The sequence below is a fragment of the Leuciscus leuciscus genome (genome assembly GCF_965113295.1).
Source record: "Leuciscus leuciscus genome assembly, chromosome: 20".
In the NCBI taxonomy this organism is placed as follows: Eukaryota; Metazoa; Chordata; class Actinopteri; order Cypriniformes; family Leuciscidae; genus Leuciscus; species Leuciscus leuciscus.
In genome coordinates, this window is record NC_138744.1 from 3,127,064 (window position 1) to 3,142,044 (window position 14,981).

The following is a 14,981-nucleotide window of genomic DNA, read 5'->3' on the forward strand; positions in this document are numbered from 1 at the left end:
AATTGACCAGTAAAAAAAAAAACGATGTTTTTGCCTGCCGTGTCTCGCCTTAAAACACAAATGACCTTTCACCCTAATAAACGAGGGGCATTTGAACGCCTAGATGAACTTGCACGTCTTTTTTAAGCAGAATCAGCGTAAGATGCTGCAGGTAAACCGAGACAGTCATGTGTACAAGACAAGGCGTTTGATTTGTTCATTCACTTCATTGATGCTCCTCCATCAAAATCAATAATGGTAATTTTAAAAGGTTTAATGATGCTGCCGTCTACCTCGTTTTCCGAAGCTCAGCTTCCCGAACATGGTTAGAACAGGCGTGTCAACTACATGCATGCCCCGAGGCTCATGCCCTCTTCGAAAATCGTTAATATGTCAACCTGTTTGCCGTGGGGCCCCGTCACTCCGGGAAGGGGAGAGGCCGGGGTAATGAAGTGCGTGTAAAGCTGCACTCCAATCAATCAGGGAAAATAAAAAAATGGAGGGCCAGAAGAGAGCAGTGGGATTGGAGAGGCTGGAAGTGCGTTACAGACACTTGCCCGGAGCATTCGCAGAGAGGAGACTTAGGCATGTTTCTCATTTCTATGTAAATTGAGGGGCCGCGTGAGCAAACCTCGCTCTACATGTTCATGCAACTTAAAACCTATGAGAGAGAGGAAAATGGTGAATCATTGTCCATTTTCATGAACATCATTAGTTGAGTGGTTGGACGGCATACTATGCAAATGGTGCAGATGTTTCAGCAGGTAGAGATTCTGATCTAGCATTTATACCACAGCTGGATAAACTAGCACAGTTGTATTGCGAAAATGACAAGTCAATGCGAGGAGATGCTTTTAGCCACAATTATGTGTTTTATTATTGTGTTTTCTTTTAGTCTCAAATGTTTTATAATGTGAATCTGTTTTTACACTGATATTCATTTGTTTTGCTCTTTTTTTTTTATCAAGTTCCACAAAAAAAAAAGTAACTCTTTAAATTAAGGTCTCATTAGTTAATGCGCTAACAATGAGCAATATATTTGTTACTGTGTAATCTTTGTTAATTTTAGTTAATAAAAACACAACTCTTCATTGTTAGCACATGTCCATTAAATAATACCGTATTAACAGATACAACTTTTGATTTTAATAATGTATTCATAAATTAACTAAGATTAATAAATGCTTTTAAAAGTATTTTTCATTGTTAGTTCATGTTAACTATTGTAGTTAGCTAATGTTAACAAATTGAGCCTTATTGTAAAAGTCTTACTTGGAAAATGATCTTTCATTTGGGCATTTCATTTTCTGGACTATCCAAAATAGGCTTACTGCATGATTATTAAAAATAATACTGTGAATTTGTGCAAATTTTAGACATAACGTCTACTCCTCCTGATTAATGTTTTTTGATGTTGTACGTCCCCTCACAGAGGATGACGCGTCTAGCATTGACACTGAAGATGAGCTGAACAGGTAAGATATTTATTGCGTTACAAATATTGACCAAATATTCAATATTCTCAAGGTTTTATGAAAAAAAATTATTTACACATTTTAGTATTTTCGAGTAGCTAAACTTGGCTTTCGCCGTGAATCTAGCCATAGATGCTGACATGGCGTTACAAAATAAACGAATACATTGCCATCATGTGTTAATCAAGGATCATAATTGTCTTTGGATGTTCTCATTAATCAGGCTTTTTAAATAATGTTGTCTAAAATCATCTGTGGTCCAAAGAATTGTGCAAAGTTTACATACACTATATGTCAAAAGTTTGGGTCAGTAGGATTAAAAAAAAAAAAGTTGCTCACCATGTCGGCATTTTATAAAAAATACAGTAAAAACTGTGATTTTTGTGAAATGCATTTATTAATATTAGTTAGCTGATTTCAATCGGAATATGTTTTAAAATATGATTTATTCCTGTGATGCAAAGCTGAATTTTCAGCATCATTACCCCAGTCTTCAGTGTCACATGATCCTTCAGAAATCATTCTAATAATTTCTGATTATCAATGTTGAAAACGGTTGTGCAGCTTCACATGGAAACAGTGATACAATAAATGTGTTTTCTGTCACTTTTGATCAATTTAATGCATCATTAAATGCTTTCCAAAAAACAAAATTACCTAAAATTACCTGAAAATTACCTAAAATATTTAATAAACACAAATGCATGGGCCAGCCCTGTGCATGCTTATATATTAAATATTTTGGCTAATTTGATGATGCATTATAATTGACAGCAGAATCTCCACTGGTTAAAACATTTGTACCGTTGTGCCGTATCATATGTGCCACCTATCAGACAAAAGACCTCACATTTATGTTGGACACCACCTATGACTGTCAAAAAGTTCATCATCATCATCAGATGTATGATGCTCCTGTGTTCGGCTGTTTTAGGGTGGAGATGGAGAGCAGGAAGAAAAAAGCAGCAAAGGAGAGCCCAGGAAAGGTGAAAGATGAAGATCTGTACGGCGGCTCTACAGATGAGAACACGGATGCTGAGGAAGAGGAGGATAAACCCATCCCTGAACTGCCAGGTCTGACGCCTCCCGGTTCACCTTGACGTAGAAGTATCAACAACAGCATCTCTTTATTGAATCATCTTTATTTTTGCTCCTTCAGACTTCCTAAAAGGGAAGCGCTTCTATCTCTACGGCAAGTTCCCTGACAACCAGAAAAGGCAACTTCAGCGCTACATCATCGCCTTTAACGGGTATGAGACAGACGTGTACTCAGATGAGTGCACGAGCGTAAAGCGTCTGTAAGCAGCACTTCTGAGAGGCTGTAGGTGGAGCGTGACCGATGAAATGATCTGATCTGTTTGATTCCTCAGGGCTGTTGAAGACTATATGAGCGAGAAGGTCCAGTTTGTCATCACCAGCGAGGGATGGGACGAATCTTTTGAGGATGTGAGTCTTCCTTATTTCTTTTCGAAGCAGAACAAGTCACCCGGTGGTGTGTCAAGTCACCTTTATTTCTATAGTGGCTTTATACAATATAAATTGTTTCAAAGCACCTTCATGGAGACAACAACAGAATCAATGATGCAAACTTCATCAAATATGAGATGAATTCAAATTCTACTGTAAAGCAGCTTTAAAAAGACAATAGTGTCATTTTTCAGTTCAATGTTGATTCAGTTCAAGGGTAACTCTCGCCAAAATGCAACCTAGGATCTTTTTGACAGTCAAAAATAGTCGATCTCCGAATGCAACGTAACAGGGAGGAGTTTCCAAAAAAAGATGGAAAGCTCCTAAAACTTAGTTCTATATAAATTCATGGATAATTTGTTATTTTGTCGTTAGTGAAAATCAATATTAAGCCCTATTCGGACGGGACTAGTTTTCCAAACGACGTTTGAGTTACAATTCTTATCAACCTACGTCTGTGATTTCATGTACGGATTCGGACGGGACTAACATCTCCGTGTTTATTACTAGGGTTGGGCATCGTTTTGATTTGAACGATTCTGATTCCGATTCTTCATTTCGATTTCGGTTCTTTTCGATTCTCGATTCCGATTCTTTGAGGGGTGGAGTCAAAACCTGTCACAGGCTCATTTCACAGAGGAAAATTTTATTTTGATTTAGTTTTGTGAGCTGCAGCCCACGTGGGAGAAAATTAGGAATGCCTCTGCATCAGACCAAAAAACAGATTTATGCAGAACTTGCACCCTGGTCTGGACTCTCTGGACATTACTAACTCAATGTATAAAAGCTCACTTTAAAACACCATTGATTTGTATCATATTCCGGTCGCGGTTTAAAATGGTTTTAAGTAAAAAAAAAAGATGTTGAAATATGTTATATTTAGCATTTTATATGCAGCTAATAGCTACCTTGCTTAGCACGTATACTATAAACATTCACTATTCATTTAAAAAAAATACCTCATATCACGTTGGTCCACGTGAGAAGATTGACAGCTGTACAGCGAATGAGAGAGCGCTGATATCATAAACTGACGCGAATCAGGAAGAGCAGAGACAGAGCTCGATGTGTTCGCTGTTTGAGCTCTTCAGATCGCATAATGCATTGGAAAATGAATAGTAATGTTATTCTGTATGACGAAATATTTTACAAACATGTGATAAATCATTATTTCTCCAAATATGCGCACCATTGGATTAAGAGCCCTGGCGGATACTGTTTATTGCATGTATGTGAACACAAATAAACCGGAGAAGACGTGAATGACGCTTTATGAGTGATGATTTCTATTCAAAATAACAAACATTACAGATTAATTATTTTGCACTCGATCCTGGCAACGTTACTAACGTTGGTCGCGCAGGGTTGCCTGAGGAGGACGAGACAGTGGACCAGCGCTCAGAGACAGTGGACATATGTCGAACACGCTACACTCCTTGTAAATTTTGTACACCATGCAAGCGTAACGTTAGGTGTTTAGTCATATTTGTAGTGCATCCGCCCGTGCAAGAAATAAGTTTGTCACATGTGTTGCACTCTGCCGACCCAGGCTTTTTTAAGGTGAAATAAAGCCACACTTTTGAGCGCCGCTTACCGTGCTCCATGCCTGCAACAGAACAAGCGGGCGCGGCAAGCACTTCCGGAAATCCAGTGGCCACTATGGAAACCAAAACTTGCGCGTTTGGAACCGATGATCGGAATCGAAAACAAATTTTCTAAACGATTCCAATGGCATCGTTATTTTTTAAACGGTTCCCAGTTGGAACCGGTTCTCGATGCCCAACCCTGTTTATTACCGAGGTAGGAGTGTCTGTGTTTTACATGTGGGCATTGCAGAAGATCACGTGTTCAGTTAAAATTAAGCACTTTGAAATATAAAGTAAAACATCCTAACGTATTTAGTGTTTTGTAAACATTTTATAAAAATTGTAGTATAAAAAAACTCAACATACATTTATCATCATGATTTTATAGAACTGGGTTCTTATAATAAAGTTTTAACTTTTTTATTTCTTCGCAGTGTACCGAACACATCTACATCCATTATCGGTGCACAAAAAGCAGAAACTTGAATACCGGCGCGATAGCGAGAGATTGTACGGTAGTTCACATTGACCAAAACACACAAGAAAAAGCGTTTTGGAAAAAAACATTTTCGGCAATCACAGACATTCGCATTCGGACGGAATTAGATTTCTCTGAGGACCGCCGAGTTTGATGAAAAACAGTAGGTCATTTGCTCTGGAATTTTTACAGAGGTCGTGTGAGAAAAAGACAGACATGGCAGATTCGGACAGGATTAAAATCTCAAAGTACGTCTGTGAAACTGAAATTTCTCTAACGTCCCCCTGTGAAACTAGTCCCGTCCGAATAGGGCTTTAGTGAAAAAGGATCCTCATATAAGAAGCAATACTAAAATTCAGAGTCAGTTCATTCGCATTCGGAGATCGACTATTTTTGACTGACAGAATGCCGGCGGACGGAAACAACAACAACTCTGTGTACACAAACAATGTTCTCAATGCTGGAGTTCATGTGTAGAGCCTGTGGTGATACTTCCAGCAGTTTCATGTTGTGTCGAGCCTTCTTAGTGTTTTAAAAATAGTGATTTTGATGCTATCATAGTCGAGCCCCAAACACTCCCATTCAAAAGGCAATTTGACCGAAAACGAAAATCGGTCAATCTTAAAAGTGGCATTTCCATCCTAATTATTCTTTTAAACGAAAGTTTGCCTCGGGTAGATTCACAAAAAGACCCTAGGTTTCATTTTGGCGAGAGTTACGCTTTCAGTTCAATAGCATAATGATCTTTGGTATATATTTCAAAGTCTTAAATACATGAAGTTGTCAAGAAAATGTTCATTTTCTATGCTGTATGTAAATTTTTCTACTGCAAATTGCCCTTTGTGACTGTAAAATTATTTAAAGAACCAATATTTATAAATGAGAATTTCTGTATTAAATTCATTGGTCTCTTTGGCTTGACTTGGCAAACATCAGTAACAAGTGGCTTCATAGGCTAGTCAGGCTTTGCAAGAGATTGTCTCTCCACCCAGGCTTTTTCATATTGTCATGCTTTAAAGGGTTCGTTCACCCAAAAAGACAATTCTGTCAGTAATTACTCTCCCTCATGTTGTTCCAACCCCGTGAGACTTTCGTTCATCTTCGGAACACAAATGAAGATATTGTTGATTAAATCTGAGAGCTGTCTCACTCCTCCATAGGCTTCTCTGTAATTGAAACTTGCCGGCCCAGAAAAGTTAGTAAAGACAATGTTTAAAATAGTCCAAGTGACTACAGTGGTTCAACCTTAAGTTTATCAAGCGACGAGAATACTTTTTGTGCGCAAAAAATAACGACTTTATTCAACTCTTCATTTTCCTCCGTGTGGGCCTCTGAGTGAGTTCTGGGTTGTACGTCAGGACATAGGCTCACTATTGGCGGATGCTGGTCATGTGTGTGTGATGCTGGCCAATAGTGAGCCTACATTCTGAGACGTACAAGAAGCGCTGCGCTGTTACACTACGTGAACTCACTCAGAGACCGACACAGAAGAAAATCAATAGTTGAATAAAGTCATTATTTTTGTAACTTAAGTAATAACATCGCTGCGAGATCTAGTGAGAAACATTCACATTTCTCCGTTATTAACGGATCAAACAGCGCTGACGTGGAAACCAGGAAGAAACATCGTGCCATGAATGAACTATCCAGTGTCCACAGATCAGCAACATTCACCATGGATTTACTGTAGTAACACTAACTCCAACCATGGAAGTTTGTCAGGAATAGTGGGCTATAATGCCTTCAAGTAACATTACGTCGGTTTTATTTTGACATTATGAATAAAATTGCTGCCCTCAAATGTTAATCTGAACTAAAATAGACCTTTGTTTATAACTACTACAATATTAGGCTACATTTCATTTTTGTCAAGGAGCTGTTTTGTTTTATATGCTCCTAAGAAGAGTCTATTATAGCTCCATCATTGCTCAAAGTAAAAAAAAAAAAAAATCATACTTTATTATGTAAGTTTTAATAAAAAAAAATTCTCTGGCATTTCTTTCTTTTTGCTGTATCGAAAACGTACCGAGCCGTGACACAAGTGTGTCGTATTGAACCGAACCGTGAATTTTGTGAACCGTAATACCCCTAGTAATTACTGACAGAATTTTCGTTTTTGGGTCAACTAACCCTTTAATAACTGACAGAATTGTCATTTTTGGGTGAAGTAACCCTTTAATAGACTACATTTGAAAGGCTTTGAGAAAGTCTTGACCCACAGCACATGCAGATCTGTTTCTGTTCAGCCCGAGTCATTCATGTGATGTTCTCATAGAAATGAAAACCCTCTGCTCTCGCAACTCTTTAAATGTCTCGAGTCAAGGTCCTTTCTTCCCTTTCATCCTCTCTTAACTCTCTGTTCTGTCTTTTTATAGGCCTTGATAGAAAATGGAAGTCTGAGCTTTGTGAAGCCTTCCTGGATTTTCGCCATCAATGACAGGCAGAAGATGTTACCGTACCAGCCCTACACTGTAGTCCCTTAAGAGATCTTAAATCGCCGTCCTGCTCTTCGAGAGCATGTCCATCAATCCCAGGCTTGACCGGAGTAGACCTTGGTTGTCTTGGGGAAATGGTTGAACTCATAAATGAAACGTTTGTCATCGTTTACTCTCACCCTCATGTCGTTCCAAACCTATGTGACTTTCTCTCGATCACTGTTCATCTTTTTTGTTTCGCAAAGAGACTTTGTTGAACATCTTTTCTGTTCCGTGCAAGAAAGTCATACAGGTTTGGAAGGACCTATGAATGAGTAAATTATGTTTCATTTTGGGGGATGAACTTTAATGGGCTCTGTCTGTTATAGGTCTTTGTTTTGATGTTGAAAAAAACCAGACTAATGGCAGATACCGACCCGCCAACCCAGAGATGAAAGACTCTGATCCATATTCATGATCCGTTTTATCAACCATCCAGAAAGCTGTTTATTAGGTGTTAAATTTTAATTACTAAAGACTGAAGTCCCTTTTGAATCTGACTTATGCAGATTTATACTCATTTAATATGAATGTTCACATTTATGGTCAATTATTGATTAGCTGATCCAAATTCATATTTGTTGCCCTCATTGCTTCGCTTAAAATAGGATATTTAAAAAAAAAAACATCTGTAGGTGTGGTCTTCAGAATTAATATTCCAATAATATTGCTTATGTTTAGAGCCCTTTGATGAATATTCAAACAACCATATTTAAGAAACAAAAAGCACATGAAATAAATATTGCTGTAAAAACACTGTTTTGTGACATTTATTGGAGAACACTTTATGATGTGAACTCTCATCGTTTTAATGTTTGGTTTTGTTTTTAATGTGTGTCTCAATTTGTATCTATTTTGTTTTTGTTTATTGATGTAATTAATATTTTGAAGTTCCGGTTTGAAGCAGTTGCAGAATAAATATAGAAAATAGTTGTGTATCTTGCGGGCCACCGCTGCCTTCTGTCTCTTCTGCTGATTGGAGGATTTTTATATCGAGTGATTTCATGTTTTTCAAAGTGGGCTCTGCTCTAAAATATTTAGATATTTATCTTTGTAAAGTACAATATGCACATACGCCACTGAACAAATCAGTTGAGGATCTTATTAGAAACATTTGTGCACTAATGACTAATGATTTTGATATAAATGATAAGCTTGATATACACTCCTAATAATAAAGGTTCTTTATTGGCATTGATCGTTTCCATGAAGATCATGAAGACATTCACAGAATCTTTCCATTCTTAAAAAGTTTCTTAAGTGGAAAAGTGTTCTTCAGATTTTTCAACGTTCTTCACACTAAGAGAAAAAAATGTTCATGAAGTGCAAATGGAAATAGTTTACTGCTGATCTTAGCAGGTTTAAAGTCGTTTTAAAAACTTTAAAAACATCTTTACTAGTTTGGTGTCTGTCCCAGAAAACCTCATATTAGGCTTTTTTGTCTGAGATTCATCAAACAGAATTCGTACATTTGACTGTCTTGTTACTGTCCTTGAGTCGTTTGAGTCTTTTCTTCTTTTAATTGGATGTCTCATTTCTGTCCCTCACTTTATAATAAATAGTACGTTTATTTTATATAGCGCCTTTCAGAAAACTCAAGGTCGCTTTACAATAAAGTACAAATCAACATGACAAAGAAACGATACAAATAAACTGAGATGGATAACATAATGAAGGAAGCCGTCAGTCTCCATCTTTCACTTGTGTCCTTGTGTCTTGACTTGGATCTGTTTGCCCTCTTAGTATTTTTTGTTGAATTTCTTTATTTTCCTTCACTCAAGTCTTCGTCTTTCGAGCGTAATATCTGTTTTGTCAACAAATTGAACGGATACGGATTTGAAATTGAAATTGAACGTAACTTTTCAAGAAAATAATGAAAATATAAATTGAAACTTATTAAAATGTCTTTGAAACCGGAAAAAAATTAATTGCAGGCAAATATTTGACTTTGTTTTTAATACACTGCATGTTTTACTAACTGTTTCTCTTCTTTCTTTCGCTGATCTGTACTTACTGCCTGATCTGCCGGTTTGAAAAGGATTTTCAGGCAACCAAATACAATTAGATAAAAGTTATTAAAAATGTCACGCATGATAAGAATTCTATTATTAATTACTTAACCTCCTTATATTCTTAGGTTTTGTACCTATGAAAAAAGCAAACGTTATGTAATCTTAGAAAGACTGTGTAATTGTATGCAGATAAGGTTGTGTAATGTTTGGGCTAAATAAAGTCAACAGTGGGCTCTCAATGAGCTCTAAAATACCTCTCCACCTTTTTAACAAAAACAAATGACTGACTTACCACGAGTCTCGACTCTCCAGCATCTCCATTATACCCTGATAATGACGATTGATGATGATGATAATGATATTATCTGTGCTATTTCTAGGAACTCATCTCAACCATGTAGTGTAGCAGTAGATACATACAGATAATTATTATTTTTTTTACTCCTAACTTTATATAACTAAAATGAAATAGGAATACAGACCTCACATGTAAACGCAACACTGAAGTCTTCACTTCCAGGTCAAAAATCTGTCAATCAAAAACTCAGTAGCCAATGAGAACACACCGCTGTTAGCCCCGCCCCCATGTGTCAGAATGGCGAACGAAAACTTCAGAAGCGTAAATGAAAACTCTGGAAGGGTATTGTAAGTGCAGATCAGCGAAAGAAAAAAGAGAAAAAAGTTAGTAAAACATGCAGTGTATTAAAAACAAAGTAAAAAAAAATTGCCTGCGATTTTATTTTTTTCTGGTTTTCAAAGACATTTTATTAAGTTTCAATTTATATTTTCATTCATTTCTTGAAAACTTATGTTCAATTTTAAAGGCACAAAAATTATCCCATAATGTTCTCTGATTCCTGGAAACATGAAAACATTAACGCTTCTGTATGCATCTTTATATCTGTCATTTTATCTGTCCGTCAGTCTTTCATTCTCTACTCTTCTCTTTTCCCGCCTTAATTTAAAATGAGTGGTCACCTGTACATTTTTCAACGGCTCTGACCTCGAGGTGATCAGCTAATCCAATCAAACATTTTAAACAAATTAAATTATCACTGTTTCTTTTGATTTAAACGGACAATCGATGAAAATAAATAAACGCTATTAGGTTTTTTTAGGTTTTTTTTATTAGATTTTTTCCCGCCACCGCTGGTCCTGTCATGAGGAGAAATAAGCCGCTGGAGTTATTATGGCTCTTAAGCGCTTCACGGCGCGTTATCTTAAAATGTGCAGTCACCATCAATGGCTCATGCAATCAAAAAATGTTTAGACAAACACAGTTTAAACAGTTTATTTCGATTTGAACTGACAATCAATGCAAATAAATAAGCGTTATTAGTTTATCGCCGCTTCTGTTCCCGTCATGAGGAGAATTAAAGCTGCTTGAGTTATTATGGATCTTTATTTAGATACGTCTTTTCACTATTTATATTATAACTGTTAATGTCAATGGATATAGATCGGATGGATAACCAGCAGGAGCGATTGGCTGGGCGGGAGGAGGCGCGCGCCTGTGAGGAACAGAAGATCAGGTGCATCTGCTGCAATGTGCGAGATTACTTCATCTGCAGCTTCTCAATCATATCTTTATTCTGATTCTCCATTAATATGAAAGCAATATCTGTTGTTTCATTGTAGGACTGTTGAGATGCGTGTGAAGCTCCTGCTAAATGACAGTAAGTCACTTTCCCTCATTATTCATATTTTCTCGTTCTGCGTGTTTTGAGTAGGCTACGGGGCAAGTTGTCACAGGGTCTGTAACTCAACTTCGGATTTTGTATGTTGGATTTAAACTCTTAAATTAGAGTGATTGTCCTAAAAAACATGTCATATTTCTGTAATAGTATCAGTTGAGTATCAAATAAACAATGAAATACAAGACAAGAAGTCAGGACAGGTTTTTTTTCATGTTTAAAAGATCGGGGCGAGTTGTCACGTGTCATATGTTGTAGGCTAATTTCGGTCAATAGATTTATTACAATATTATTTAGCGCAAACAATAGTTTGATATGTGTTACATCATGATGTTTCATGAATTTTGTCTTTCATAGTCGCTTTACTCGTTAGATTTAGCTGAAAAGTCTATAGGTTCTCATTGTGACAACATGCCCCACTATTGGGATCAGGGTGCAAACTGTATTTAAGAATAAACACCCTAAAAAATATTCACAGGAGTAAAATAAAAAGAGCCACTTTGCCCTGGTCTCCTCTATATCTCCAATTATTGCATGGATTTTTTTTTCTGTGTATGTTTCAATTTCACTGATAAAAATCGTCAAACCTCATAATTAATATTGTCACTTACACATGAAATGAATTATTTCTAAATACTTTATTTGTGTCTGTGATTAAAAATTCTATGTTTTTATTTCATTTCTTGTTCATACATTTTTTTATGTTCTACAGAAAAGTAGCCTAATAAGGTTGGGTCTAAAGTCTGAGACCCTGCTTTAAATGTTTTTAATTTAATCCAAAGGTTTTCATTACTAACAAACAACATATTTGAGAAGAAAGTTTAAATGAAAACCGAGATGAATGCGAGAATCTCTCCAAAGGGGATCTTGAGGATCCTTCAATGGAGAAAGAAAATCTGTACGAAGAGCCATCTGATCAATGAGACTCAATTTTACATTTGATTAGTCACATAAAAAACAGTGCAAAAATCCAAAATATTGTGAGCTGTGACCTCCCTTTCAGTTTTAAATATTTTATTATTTTACCCCACTTTTCTGTATGTCTACATTTTGTTTCCTTTTTTTCCAATTATTTGTTTATTTTTTCTCCTTTTGCAGTTTGTCTTGCATTAATATTCATGATGCAAATTTCAATAGCTTTCCTAAGCAAAAAGAAAACCCTTCCCTCATTTGGCTCTTGATCACTTGTCTGGTGCATTTGTAGAGGTGTTAGTTGTATGGGTTTGTGCGCATCCCTACGGCCCTGATCAGAGGAATTGTCACATAACAGCAAAACAAAAACCTGGCGCATTAAATGCAAACAGAGATTAAAAAGCTGCTCATTTTCTATGCAACAATGGCGCGTCTGTGGACAATCACTGACTCTAATGCTGCCAGGATTTCACTTCTGTAGTTCATGCATTATCTGCTTCTCGCATATACATATACGTATGTACAGATGCAATAATCAGATGTCTATATTTATTTTTATTTGTGGTTCTATAGGAACTATTTCATGCACATTATGTGTCAAAGTTTATATAGTAACAACTACACATCATTCATATTTTCATTCATCTATTAAACTTTATGAAAGATCTTTGTTGTTCAATAACTGGTAGAAGTTCTAAAATATGGATCTGAATTTGAGCTCTGCGGTGGTTAATGAAGCCGTCAAGGCATTGGAAATGAGTGACACATTCCCCTGCAGCAGATGTGAAACCTTATTACTGGCCATCTCTGACCCGTTAAAGATTCATCTGAGCTCCACATTGGCCTTGAGCAACGCCACGCTCAGACACTCTTGCATCTCATGAAACCTGTCAAGATCATCTTCATATTGCAGCCTGTTTTTATGATCATTACGTTAAACATTAAATCACTCTGTTTGAGTTCTGTACATTCCTGGTCTTAAAGGGTTAGTTCACCCAAATATGTAAATTCTGTCATTAATTATGCAGCACGTTTGAGCTTCATCAAGAACCAATGAGGTTCATTCTTGTGTTACGCAGCACGTTTGAACTTCGCAAGAACCAATTAGGTTCATTCTTGTGTTACGCAGCACGTTTGAGCTTCAGCAAGAGCCAATGAGGTTCATTCTCGTGTTACACAGCACGTTTGAGCTTCAGCAAGAGCCAATGAGGTTCATTCTCGTGTTACAGAGCACGTTTGAGCTTCAGCAAGAGCCAATGAGGTTCATTCTCGTGTTACGCAGCACGTTTGAGCTTCAGCAAGAACCAATGAGGTTCATTCTCGTGTTACGCAGCACGTTTGAGGTTCAGCAAGAACCAATGAGGTTCATTCTTGTGTTACGCAGCACGTTTTAGGTTCAGCAAGAACCAATGAGGTTCATTCTTGTGTTACGCAGCACGTTTGAGCTTCAGTAAGAACCAATGAGGTTAATTCTCGTGTTACGCAGCACGTTTGAGGTTCAGCAAGAACCAATGAGGTTCATCCTTGTGTTACGCAGCACGTTTTAGGTTCAGCAAGAACCAATGAGGTTAATTCTCGTGTTACGCATCACGTTTGAGGTTCAGCAAGAACCAATGAGGTTCATCCTTGTGTTACGTAGCACGTTTGAGCTTCAGTAAGAACCAATGAGGTTCATTCTCGTGTTACGCAGCACGTTTGAGCTTCAGTAAGAACCAATGAGGTTCATCCTCGTGTTACGCAGCAGGTTTGAGCTTCAGTAAGAACCAATGAGGTTCATTCTCGTGTTACGCAGCACGTTTGAGCTTCAGTAAGAACCAATGAGGTTCATTCTCATGTTACGCAGCACGTTTGAGGTTCAGCAAGAACCAATGAGGTTCATCCTTGTGTTACGCAGCACGTTTTAGGTTCAGCAAGAACCAATGAGGTTCATTCTCGTGTTACGCAGCACGTTTGAGCTTCAGTAAGAACCAATGAGGTTCATCCTCGTGTTACGCAGCAGGTTTGAGCTTCAGCAAGAACCAATGAGGTTCATTCTCGTGTTACGCATCACATTTGAGGTTCAACAAGAACCAATGAGGTTCATTCTTGTGTTACGCAGCACGTTTGAGGTTCAGCAAGAACCAATGAGGTTCATTCTCGTGTAACGCAGCACGTTTGAGGTTCAGAAAGAACCAATGAGGTTCATTCTCGTGTTACACAGCACATTTGAGGTTCAGCAAGAACCAATGAGGTTCATTCTCGTGTTACGCAGCACGTTTGAGGTTCAGAAAGAACCAATGAGGTTCATTCTCGTGTTACACAGCACATTTGAGGTTCAGCAAGAACCAATGAGGTTCATTCTCGTGTTACGCATCACGTTTGAGGTTCAGCAAGAACCAATGAGGTTCATTCTCGTGTTACGCAGCACGTTTGAGGTTCAGCAAGAACCAATGAGGTTCATTCTCGTGTAACGCATCACGTTTGAGGTTCAGCAAGAACCAATGAGGTTCATTCTCGTGTTACGCAGCACGTTTGAGGTTCAGCAAGAACCAATGAGGTTCATTCTCGTGTTACGCAGCACGTTTGAGCTTCAGCAAGAACCAATGAGGTTCATTCTCGTGTAACGCATCACGTTTGAGGTTCAGCAAGAACCAATGAGGTTCATTCTCGTGTTACGCAGCACGTTTGAGGTTCAGCAAGAGCCAATGAGGTTCATTCTCATGTTACGCAGCACGTTTGAGCTTCAGCAAGAACCAATGAGGTTCATTCTCGTGTTACGCAGCACGTTTGAGGTTCAGCAAGAACCAATGAGGTTCATTCTCGTGTTACGCAGCACGTTTGAGCTTCAGCAAGAACCAATGAGGTTCATTCTCATGTTACGCAGCACGTTTGAGGTTCAGCAATAACCAATGAGGTTCATTCTCA

General features: G+C 37.7%; 2 protein-coding genes and 1 long non-coding RNA gene across 3 annotated transcripts in view; all 3 read left to right on the plus strand.

The window, feature by feature from the left end:
- xrcc1 (X-ray repair complementing defective repair in Chinese hamster cells 1) overlaps window positions 1-8,397 on the plus strand; it is a 31,139-nt gene extending 22,742 nt beyond the window's left edge. Inside the window, exons 13-17 of the mRNA XM_082150730.1 lie at window positions 1,412-1,454; window positions 2,389-2,528; window positions 2,614-2,704; window positions 2,825-2,900; window positions 7,361-8,397. Coding sequence (XP_082006856.1) covers window positions 1,412-1,454; window positions 2,389-2,528; window positions 2,614-2,704; window positions 2,825-2,900; window positions 7,361-7,468 — 458 coding nt within the window. The 3' untranslated portion in view covers window positions 7,469-8,397. The remainder of the gene's footprint in view (window positions 1-1,411; window positions 1,455-2,388; window positions 2,529-2,613; window positions 2,705-2,824; window positions 2,901-7,360) is intronic.
- Window positions 2,933-6,278, plus strand: LOC309484542. The gene is made up of 2 exons (XR_014200905.1): window positions 2,933-3,432; window positions 4,722-6,278. It is a non-coding gene; the product is annotated as an uncharacterized lncRNA (long non-coding RNA).
- A 2,512-nt stretch (window positions 8,398-10,909) lies between the features above and the next one.
- The window catches only part of drd2l (dopamine receptor D2 like), a gene marked incomplete at its 3' end in the record, with an annotated part of 32,892 nt that continues 28,820 nt past the window's right edge, over window positions 10,910-14,981 (plus strand). The window contains exons 1-2 of the mRNA XM_082150744.1: window positions 10,910-11,003; window positions 11,110-11,147. Of these exons, the coding sequence (XP_082006870.1) occupies window positions 10,915-11,003; window positions 11,110-11,147 (127 nt within the window). The 5' untranslated portion in view covers window positions 10,910-10,914. The remainder of the gene's footprint in view (window positions 11,004-11,109; window positions 11,148-14,981) is intronic.